Raw genomic sequence first — 12,201 nt, forward strand, 5'->3', positions numbered from 1 at the left:
CTTGGGTATCTATATAAGGAAAAAAAGGGGCGTGTTTTATGGCCCTGTGCGCCAATAGCAAACATGATTCTTCCCATGCTGCTTCAGGCACTTTTTGTACATGACACTGACAGGGTAAGATGATTTGTTTTCTCTCTTTTGCTTATCTCTTCTTCTACTATTGTAATTAACCACTTCACCCCCCAGTGCTAAATTTCTCCGTCCCTCTGCGCACCGCTTCACCCCCAGGGACGGAGAAAGGCGCACTTGTTTGTTTACTGGCTGGGAGTGGGCGGGGAACTCTCGCGCACACTCCAGCCAGCCAGCACAGCAGGTTACTAATTGGATGTTAGGAACAAGCGTTCCTAAATCCAATTAGCCTCGCCGATTGCGAGTAGAATGAAGACGGCTTCAATCAAATGCCGTCTTCATTCAAAACAATGCAAGGTAAACAAACTTGCAGCCCGCGATCGCGCGCCCCCGCGACCCGCGCGCGCGCACACACCCCGGCTCTGCAGTACAATGATTGGTTATGGGGACTCTCCAGTCCCCAATAACCAATCATAGTACATCAGTACAGTAATGGAAGCAGCGCTGAAAGGGAAAAATCGCGCTGGTGTTTCAGGGGTAAAACCCCTCAGTTGTGAAATGGTTGGATCTGAGATAAACTTTTACTCATTGCATAATTGTGTTCCTTTCATATAGTTTATAGGGCATTCCTCAAACCAAATACTTTTTTTGTTTGTTTTAATACTCTAATTCCCTTTTAAACTAAACAATCCTCGTCCACGGCTCCTTTAGTGCCTTGGCACTCTCAGACCCATGTAGCAAGGACTTATGGGAGCTCAGTCTGGGCAGGAGGAGGTGTTACTAGCCAAAGATTTCAGAGGCAGAGAGGAGTGAAGTTTTCACAGGCTGAGGGCTGGAGATACAGATCAGCTTGCCTGTGTGTAATAATCACAAGCAGAACATGGCTGCTCTCATTGTACCACAGGAAGAAATAATCATATAGTGTTGAAGCTGTTTAAAGCTATATTTTGTTGTGTAAACTAACTAAACTTTAGATAAGATATATAAACAAGTTACTTGTAATAGTTATTTTTCATCTTGGATCCGCTTTAAGTAGTGAACTATTAGTCATTTTACTAATATTCCACTAGCCGCTTTCTCCGACGCCCAAATTCCCCAAATCTTTCCCTCATCTTTCTAGTTCTCCTAATGTAATGCTTAATGGCTATAGGTCTGAGACCACCTGTGACTACTGACAGATTTGTGGACTGCATTGAGACAGTCGAGTGGTCAGGAATTGTTTGGTGTTTTTTTGTTTGCAGATTATGTAAGACGCACGTTAGCAGAGAATCTCATTTGTGCTATACCATTTCCAGGTTCCATGCTGAAAATGTGCAAGAGTTTCTCTCCATGAAGAGATTAAAGAGTGAAGGCTGGAAATGTGATGTAAGACTTTTCTTTCATTCATGATTAAAGGATCACTTTCACAAAAATGTTATATTTTGTAAGCTCTTTAATAAATCACATCATAGGTCTCTTTTGAAACTGAAAAAATGTGTAATGTATCGCAGCCTCACTGGCTAACAGAAGACGTGACAGATGCCTGGGCTGCTGGGCAACAGGAGGAGACCACATAAACCGGTGAGAATAACACACAACATGATGCTGACACCACTCTGCAGATAGCAGAGGAGTCATCACAACAGTGACTTTTAATTACATGAAATATATTAAGGAGTTTACTATGTGGTTCTTCTTACTAAAAATAAAGACTTACAAAATATAAGATTTTCATGACAATTGTCCCTTAATTTTATGTTTTTTGACTTGAGAATAAAAATGAATTAACCAAGTATGTAGTCATTTGAGTGTACATCCAGCATAAAGCGAATATGAAATAAACTGACAGGAAACTCAATATACAGGTGTCCCACCTACTGTACTCAGGAGCTCTGCCCTTTTTATACCCCTTAGTTTTTTGAGTAGACAGGAAAAGTCATCACTGATGGTGGCCCTTGGCTGCACTGGCCTGTTCTCTGTGTCTAGATATCTTTAGTAGGAGCTCTAATTTTAGTTTTTTTATGCACTTTGTTAGGGCAGACAGATACCTGTACTTATATACAGAAGTACCTTTATGCTTTAACATCTTCCAGATCTTTGGGACGCATATCTATGCCCCTTAAAACTTCACTTGCGAATCAGGGGCATAGATATGTGTCTATTTGTTTTTCTTACTGCATGCGCTTCCATCGCCATTTTACTGTGTTCTCAAAGCTGATCATGTTATGATCACCCCGGCATCAACAAGATGTCTGTGGGCATTCATAAAATGGAAGTAAAAAGTAAAAACACACATACACAACACTTCCTGGTTACTGTTCATAGTATACAGGATAAAGTGTGGGTACTTCTAGTGAACAATAAGTAAAAATACATTTACAGTACATTAAAAAGTGAACCCCCATTATTTATTCAATTATTCTCTCCAAGATAAGACACTCCATAAAAAAAAAAGTGACTGAATTTTTAAAAAGTTAGTTACCTTAAGGACTCAGCTTTTTGATATGTATGTCATGAGGATGTATTACTGTTATTTGTACAAATAAGGGCTTGTAATTATTGAAATAGTATAAAGAAATGTATAACAGAAAAATACACCTGTATTTTCAAATACAATATTGTCAGCATACATTGTACTAGAGACATCATTTAAAGGAAACCTGTAATGACTTTAAAAAAAGGAGTTTTACGTACCAGGGGCTTCTGCCGGCTCAGTTCCGTGTTCGACTGAGCCTGTCACCTGCCAGGTTTTCTCGTACTGCCTGGGGCATGAGAACATGAATGCTTGCAGCCAGGGCTACGCAGGTGTTGTTGCCTTTAAGTCATTACATGTTTCCTTTAAATGTTGAATGACAAATCGAAAAAAAATGTGTGGGTTTTAGCACTTTTTATTTTTAAACTATAATGGCTGAAAACTGTGAAATAATAACTTTTTTCTTAATTATATATTTTTTTATGCTCTTTAAAATGCTTAGGGAGTAACATAATTCTTAGCAAAAAGTACCGTCCAAAGAAAGCCTAGCTTGTCCCGCAAAAAATATGTAGATCATTTTGGTGTGATAAGTAGCGATAAAGTTAATAGTGAATGAATGGGAGGAGTTTGAAATGTGAAAATTGCTGTGGTTTTGAAGGGGAAATAAACTGTGGTAGGGATGTGGCTAAGATCAATGTAACTCTGAGTAATAAAGGGAAATTCCACTTTAAAGGGGCACTATGGTGAAAAATTGTAAAATTTTAAATTTGTGCAGATATAAACAAATAAGAAGTAAGTAAAATGAGCCATAAATTACTTTTCTCTTATGTTGCTGTCACTTACAGTAGGTAGTAGAAATCAGACAGAAGTTTTGGACTAGTCCATCTCTTCATAGATGGACTAGGCTTTTATTCTTTATAAAGATATTCCCTAAAAAGGATTTAAACAATGATGCTGGCCAGCTTCCCTGCTTGCTACAAAGTTTTTTGGCAGTTGAACAGAGCAACTGCCATTCACTAAGTGCTTTTGAAAATAAATAAATCCCTGAGAATCCCCTATGAAGAGATGCACTAGTCCAAAACCTGTCGCTTCTGTCAGATTTTGACAACCTACTGTAAGTGACAGCAACATAGGAGAAAAGTAATTTATGGCTCATTTTACTCTGGAAAAAATGTACTTCTTATTTGTATATGTTTGCACATATTTTACATTTTTACAATTTTTCGGCATAGTGCCGCTTTAATTAGAAAATTCCAAAGACAGTTTTATAAGCTGCCTCAGTCTTTTTATAATTTAAAATTATTTTTCAGTTGCAATTTTCAGTCAGTTAAGAATTTCCCAAACTGAAAAGTAGTCCACATTTTATTTCTTTGCAATCCAAATCAATGTTTTCTGCTTGGAGTACTGTTGCTGAGGTTTTCCAGAAACTCCAATCTCAATGTAGGAAAACATTATATGTATAGAGCAAAAGGCTTTTTTTTTTTTTCTCTCAATTTCAACATTTGTACTAATCCATCGACCGACAACAAACTGTTGCTCTCTTATCTCCCAGTTTTTGTTAAAGGTGTTGTGAGGCAAAATTTACAAAATGAGCTTTACTCACCTGGGGCTTTCTCCAGTCCTCACAGCCGACTGCCCCACGCAGACCGCTCCGCTCTGCGCCGCCGTCCCGGTCTCCGAGCACGGTTCAGGGGCCGACCCCGGGGTCGTCCTCACTGCGCCTGCACTAACCGCCGCAGTCAATCAAGCCCACATTGTACGTGGCTTACTGCGCAGCCAGTATGCTGCAAAATATGCAAATGAAAAAAACTGAAAGCATTGATTTCTTTTTTTGTTTTTTTGTTCTTTCAATAAAATGTAATGTACATGTACTCACAGCTGAGCAGCACCGCAATGCCATAAACAGCCTTTGGGGATTTCCACGTCAATGTGGGGTTATCCCTTTCTGACTGACAGCCAATGGATCTCAGGTTATTTATAGGATCATTTCACATGTCTGTTTTGGTAATGAAACCCAAGGTCCTGTCCTGCAAGATTTGTACGGAACACTGAGATGTCATAGATAGTAATGCTATCTACGACATGACCGTTAACTGACACCATTTGATGTGGACGAACACAGCGGGTTGTCCACTGTGACTATGCACAATTGATCCGGCTGTGAGTGTAAACATAGCATAATTATATTTCTGTACTTGGCATTGTATTTTTATGGGGTATTGATTGTTGACCAGAGTTGGGCACCAATAAATTGATTCTATAAGTGAATTTCTTATTCTTGTTACTTAACAATGTGCTTGCCTCCTTTTTTTTTTCTCTTCTTAGATCTGTAATAAATCTTTCTCACGACGGCCTCACTTAGAAGAGCACATGATTCTTCATTCACAAGACAATCCATTCAAATGCACTTATTGTGATGAACAGTTTAAATCACGCTTCAAAAGGCTAAAACATCATGAAAAATATCACTTGGGTATGACTGCTTTCATGTTTTCTTTACAAAACGGTTTATTTCAAAAGTTTAAAAAAGCTTGTGCAGAAACATAGCATAACCCAGGTAAGCCATGGAGAATCAGAACCACTCGGATCTTTGTAGAAGATCACTAGCACTTAAAAGCCCCCACTGATAAATCATTAAAAAAGCCTTAGTATATGCAAGTTATAAAGAAAGAATTTCCAAGGCTCCATACACTGTTCTGTAGCGATGCGTATGCGTTATGAGTCTTGATTTTTGAACGCGAGGAAGTGATAACCTTCAAATACCCTCTGCTTTAAAGAGGAACTGTAACGGCAAAACGTCCCCTGGGGTGTACTCACCTCGGGTGGGGGAAGCCTCAGGATCCTAATGAGGCTTCCCACGCCGTCCTCCGTCCCTCGGGGGTCTCGCTGCAGCCCTCAGTACAGCCGTGACGTAATATTTACCTTCCTGGCTCCTGCGCAGGCGCTCTGACGGCTGTCGGCTGAGAAGTAGGCGGAAATACCCGATCGCCGTCGGGTCCGCTGTACTGCGCAGGCGCAAGTCTCCAGCGCCTGCGCAGTAGAGCGGACCCGACGGAGATCGGGTATTTCCGTCTATTTCCGAGCCGAAAGCAGCCACAGCGCCCCCGCTGGAGCCAGCAAAGGTAAATATTGAAATTACAGTCGGGCCTGTCGCCGGCTGTTCAGAGGGCTGCAGCGAGACCCCCGTGGGACGGAGGACGGCGTGGGAAGCCTCATTAGGATCCGGAGGCTTCCCCCACTCGAGGTGAGTACCCCCCCCAGGGGATGTTTCTGATGTTACAGAGTCTCTTTAAGAAGTATGTATTGTACATTGGATATTTCATTATGTGTCCTAGGTTTTTAGACACAAATTGGATCCTCGCAGACAGCTGTTCTGAGCAATTCTCACTACAAATCTCAGAGCAGAAATATTTATCTTTATTCATTGCATGATAAAACACTGTGAAGAAGTATTGGGTTATTTATGATTTCCTCATTTATTGTCTTTACACTGAAAGGTTTCTGATTTTTAAAGCGGGAGTGTCAGCCAAAAAAATCAAATTCCATGTACCCACTGTTCTGTGTTTATTATGTAGTCTACATCCTGACCCTGCATTGCAAGCATTCCAATATAATCATCAATGTTTTTGCTGTGATACATTTTATTTCAGCCTGGCTCTATTCTGGTACATCGCCAGGGAGAGGAAAGCTTGTTATCTCCCCCACATTCCAGCTCCTCACTGATTGGCTGTGGGCAGTTCAGTGGGACAGGCCTAGGCTGAGAAGGGGAATACACCTCACCCCTCTGCAAAAGCTGTGTTTACAAAGCAAACTGGGTATTATACTGCAGTTCCTACATAGCTCAGTGGGGAGGAGGGCTTGCAATGCATACACATTTTCGGGTAGGAGAAAAAAAAGAGTAAGGGAGGAAATTACATCAGGATTGGCTTCAGTCAGGGGCAGTAAATATGGCAAATATCTTTGACAGTTTTCACTTTATTTACTATATAAAATTCACCGAAATAAAAACATGGCCAATACAATATACACATTATGTAACTAAAACAAGTATCTAATTATACATGTGATTTTTCCTGGGCTAGAATGGCTGTCCCTGCTGCTTTAACCACTTCAGCCTTCTGTGTATTTTCACCTTATGCATTCAAGCAATTTCAGCGCTCTTCCCATTCATTCACTAATAACTGTGCCACGACTTATCAAAACGAAATGATCTATATCTTGTTTTTTTCCCACCACCAATTAGGCTTTCTTTGGGTGGTACATTTTTAAGAATTATTTCTTTTCTAAATGCACTTTAATGGGAATATTATGAAAAAAAAATTTTCAAAAAATAATTCCTCAGTTTTCGGCCATTATATTTTTCAAATAATACATGCTACCATAATTAAAACTCACTTATTTTATTAACCCATTTGTCCGGTTGATACATCATTTAAATGATGTCCCTATCACAACGTATGGCACCAATATTTTATTTGGAAATAAAGGTGCATTTTTTCAGTTTTGCGCCCATCACTACATAAAAAAAAAAACAGTAATATACCCTATACTTGACATATATATTAAAAAAGTTCAGTCCCTAAGGTAACTATTTATGGGGGGGGGGGGGGGGGGGGTGTGTTCATGCAAAAGTTTTATTTGGGTATTTATGGGAGATTGTGGGATGTAAGGAGTGAACTTTAAATTATGTGTAGGTCTCTTTATTTAAATAAATGAATATAGGTGTACTTTTACTATCTGGCCACAAGATCTGGCCACTCATTAGCTTCCGGCGTGTGCTTTTAGTACACGAAACAGGAAGTAATGAGTGTTAAGTGTAATTACAGTGTTTACAAATGACTGCAGGGGTTATAAATTTAGGCCCAGTGCACACCAAAACCTCTAGTAGATCCACAAAACGCTAGCGGTTTTGGGTGTGGATGACAGAGTTTAGTCCCAGTGCACACCGGGCGGATCTTGATGCGATCCGCCGGCCGCATCCGCGTGGCTAATGTATTTAAATGGGCTGGCGCACACCGGCGGTTTGAGGTTTTAAGCAAACCGCAAACGTGCAGCAAGAGGCACGTTTTGCGGTTTGCTAAAAACCTCAAACCGCCGGTGTGCACCAGCCCATTCAATTACATTAGCCACGCGGATTTTCAGGCGGATGCGGCCGGTGGATCTGCCTGGTGTGCGCTGGGCCACACTGATTGTAAAGGAGCTGTCAGTGATAAATGCATGTAGTTTATAAATTACTTCCTTTATTTTACAAAAATAGGTTAATGTATATTTGACATTTACAGGCAAGGGAATGGGAAATTGTCATCTTTCAAGGAGCAGTTCTGCATGCTGGAAAACCTTGAGGCTCCAAGTGTTACTTAAAGAAAATATGTAACGAAAAACGTCCCCTGGGGGTACTCACCTCGGGTGGGGGAAGCCTCCGGATCCTATTGAGGCTTCCCCCGTCCTCCTCGGTCCCACGATGGCGGCGAAAATCCTCTCGGAGCGGCAGTGATGTAAATATTTACCTCCGTGGCTCCAGCGCAGGTGCAGTATCTGCTCTTCCCACGGAGATAGGCGGAAATAGACGATCTCCGTCGGGCCACTCTACTGTGCAGGCGCAAGTCTCTTGCGCCTGCGCAGTAGAGCGGACCCGACGGAGATCGGCTATTTCCGCCCATCTCCATCAGAAGAGCCAAAACAGCGCCCCCTGCTGGAGCCTGGAAAGGTAAATATTGAACAGGCTGTTGGATTTGTCGTGCCGGCTTTGAAGGGCTGCAGCGAGACTCCCGTGGGACGGAGGAGGACGGGGAAAGCCTCATTAGGATCCTGAGGCTTCCCCCTCCCGAGGTGAGTACCCCCCAGGGGACGTCTCTCTCGTTACAGTGACTCTTTAAGTATTAGATTTTGTTTTATGCATTTTAATGCAGTCCTGTCTACACTACCAGACATCGTTCCCCAGTCTGGCACATTAAAGGGGCACTATAGCGAAAAATTGTAACATTCAAAATATGTGCAAACATAGACAAATAAGAAGTACGTTTATTCCAGAGTAAAATAAGTCATAAATTGCTTTTCTCCTATGTTACTGTCACTTACAGTAAGCAGTAGAAATCTGGCATGACTGACAAGTTTTAGACTATCTCCTCCCCTGGGGATTCTCAGGGTTTTCCTTATTTTCAAAAGCACTTAGTGAATGGCAGTTGCTCCGTCCAACTGCCAAAAAAGTATGCAGCGAGCACGGAGGCTGGCCAGCATCTTTTTATAAAACTTTTTTGAAGAACGGTCTTTATAAAGAATAAAGGCCATGCTGAGAATCCCCTATGGAGAGATGGACTAGCCCAAACCCGGTAATGTCAGATTTCTACTTCCTACTGTAAATGACAGCAACATAGAAGAAAAGTAATTTATGGCTCATTTTACTCTGAAAGAAACATGTTTCTTATTTTTATGTGTTTACATATATTGTAAATGTTAAAATTTTCCTGACAGTGGCATGTACAAATGGCGGCCGGGAAGTGGATCCTGCAAGGACCGCCGCATGTACAAATGGCGGCGGTCCTTGTACGGGCATGGGCGGAGCGATCGCGTCATTCGTGACGCGATCCTCCGCCGGGGACTGGCTCCGCCCCCTCGCGCTGTAACCCGCCGGCCGTTCGGAAGCGCCGGCGGGTTACTAGCACCCGGATCGTCGCATACAAAGTGTATAATACACGTTGTAATGTATCCAAAGTGTATTATACAGGCTGCCTCCTGCCCTGGTGGTCCCAGTGTCCGAGGGACCACCAGGGCAGGCTGCAACCAGCCTAGTCTGCCCCCAAGCACACTGATTTTTCCCGCCCCCTGATCGCCCACAGCACCCCTCAGCCCCCCCCCTGCCCACCCCCCCCCCCCCCCCCCCCCACCCAGACCACTGTTTGCACCCAATCACCCCCCTAATCACCCATCAATCACTCCCTGTCACTATCTGTCAACGCTATTTTTTTTTATGCCCTAAACTGCCCCCTGCTCCCTCCTGATCACCCCCACCCCTCAGATTCTCCCCAGAGGCCCCCCCCCCTGTGTACTGTATGCATCTATCCCCCTGATCACCTGTCAATCACCCCCTGTCACTGCCACCCATCAATCGCCCCCTGTCACTGCCACCCATCAATCAGCCCCTAACCAGCCCCTTGCGGGCAATCTGATCACCCACCCACACCAATAGATCGCCCGCAGATCCGACGTCAGATCACCTCCCAAGTGCAGTGTTTACATCTGTTCTCTACCCTAAACACCCACTAATTACCCATCAATCACCCCCTATCACCACCTGTCACTGTTACCCATCAGATCACACCCTAATCTGCCCCTTGCGGGCACCCAATCACCCGCCTACACGCTCAGATTGCCCTCAGACCCCCTCTTATCAATTCGCCAGTGCAATATTTACATCTGTTCTTCCCTGTAATAACCCACTGATCACCCATCAATCACCCCCTGTCACTGCCACCCATCAATCAACCCCTGTCACTGCCACCCATTAATCAGCCCCTAACCTGCCCCTTGCGGGCAATCTGATCACCCACACACACCAATAGATCGCCCGCAGATCTGACGTCAGATCACCTCCCAAGTGCAGTGTTTACATCTGTTCTCTACCCTAAACACCCACTAATTATCCATCAATCACCCCCTGTCACTGCTACCTATCAGATTAGACCCCTATCTGCCCCTAGGGCACTCAATCACCTGCCCACACCCTCAGAACGCCCTCAGACCCGAGCCCTGATCACCTCGCCAGTGCATTGATTGCATCTATTTTCCCCTCTAACCACCCCCTGAGACACCCATCAATCACCTCCTGTCACCCCCCTAGCACTCCTATCCATCAGATCAGGCCCAATACAACCTGTCATCTAAAAGGCCACCCTGCTTATGACCGGTTCCACAAAATTCGCCCCCTCATAGACCACCTGTCATCAAAATTTGCAGATGCTTATACCCCTGAACAGTCATTTTGAGACATTTGGTTTCCAGACTACTCACGGTTTTGGGCCCGTAAAATGCCAGGGCGGTATAGGAACCCCACAAGTGACCCCATTTTAGAAAAAAAGACACCCCAAGGTATTCTCTTAGGTGTATGACGAGTTCATAGAAAATGTTATTTTTTGTCAAAAGTTAGCGTAAATTGATTTTTATTGTTTTTTTTTTCACAAAGTGTTATTTTTCACTAACTTGTGACAAAAAATAAAATCTTCTATGAACTCGCCATACACCTAACGGAATACCTTGGGGTGTCTTCTTTCTAAAATGGGGTCACTTGTGGGGTTCCTATACTGCCCTGGCATTTTAGGGGCCCTAAACCGTGAGGAGTAGTCTAGAAAACAAATGCCTCAAAATGACCTGTGAATAGGACGTTGGGCCCCTTAGCGCACCTAGGCTGCAAAAAAGTGTCACACATGTGGTATCGCCGTACTCAGGAGAAGTAGTATAATGTGTTTTGGGGTGTATTTTTACACATACCCATGCTGGGTGGGAGAAATCTCTCTGTAAATGGACAATTGTGTGTAAAAAAAATCAAACAATTGTCATTTACAGAGATATTTCTCCCACCCAGCATGGGTATGTGTAAAAATACACCCCAAAACACATTATACTACTTCTCCTGAGTACGGTGGTACCACATGTGTGGCACTTTTTTACACCCTAAGTACGCTAAGGGGCCCAAAGTCCAATGAGTACCTTTAGGATTTCACAGGTCATTTTCCGACATTTGGTTTCAAGACTACTCCTCACGGTTTAGGGCCCCTAAAATTCCAGGGCAGTATAGGAACCCCACAAATGACCCCATTCTAGAAAGAAGACACCCAAAGGTATTCCGTTAGGAGTATGGTGAGTTCATAGAAGATTTTATTTTTTGTCACAAGTTAGCGGAAAATGACACTTTGTGAAAAAAAAACCAATTAAAATCAATTTCCGCTAACTTGTGATAAAAAATAAAATCTTCTATGAACTCACCATACTCCTAACGGAATACCTTGGGGTGTCTTCTTTCTAAAATGGGGTCATTAGTGGGGTTCCTATACTGCCCTGGCATTTTAGGGGCCCTAAACTGTGAGGAGTAGTCTTGAAACAAAAATGACCTGTGAAATCCTAAAGGTACTCATTGGACTTTGGGCCCCTTAGCGCAGTTAGGGTGCAAAAAAGTGCCACACATGTACTCAGGAGAAGTAGTATAATGTGTTTAGGGGTGTATTTTTACACATACCCATGCTGAGTGGGAGAAATATCTCTGTAAATGGACAATTGTGTGTAAAAAAAATCAAACAATTGTCATTTACAGAGATATTTCTCCCACTCAGCATGGGTATGTGTAAAAATACACCCCAACACACATTCTACAACTGCTCCTGAGTACGGCAATACCACACGTGTGGCACTTTTTTGCAGCCTATCTGAGCTAAGGGGCCCAAAGTCCAATGAGCACCTTTAGGCTTTACAGGGGTGCTTACAATTAGGCACTCCCCAAAATGCCAGGACAGTAAACACACCCCACAAATTACCCCATTTTGGAAAGTAGACACTTCAAGGTATTCAGAGAGGAACATAGTGAGTCCGTGGCAGATTTCATTTTTTTTTTTTTGTCGCAAGTTAGCAGAAATGGAAACTTTTTTTTTTCTTTTTTGTCACAAAGTGTCATTTTCCGCTAACTTGTGACA

The 12,201-nt window shown here is 42.9% G+C and overlaps 1 protein-coding gene across 1 annotated transcript in view; it reads left to right on the forward strand.

The window, feature by feature from the left end:
* The window catches only part of ZBTB41 (zinc finger and BTB domain containing 41), an 82,145-nt gene that overhangs the window by 22,339 nt on the left and 47,605 nt on the right, over positions 1–12,201 (forward strand). Inside the window, exons 4-5 of the mRNA XM_068240056.1 lie at positions 1,365–1,434; positions 4,847–4,994. Coding sequence (XP_068096157.1) covers positions 1,365–1,434; positions 4,847–4,994 — 218 coding nt within the window. The remainder of the gene's footprint in view (positions 1–1,364; positions 1,435–4,846; positions 4,995–12,201) is intronic.

Source organism: Hyperolius riggenbachi, chromosome 6, assembly GCF_040937935.1.
Source record: "Hyperolius riggenbachi isolate aHypRig1 chromosome 6, aHypRig1.pri, whole genome shotgun sequence".
In the NCBI taxonomy this organism is placed as follows: Eukaryota; Metazoa; Chordata; class Amphibia; order Anura; family Hyperoliidae; genus Hyperolius; species Hyperolius riggenbachi.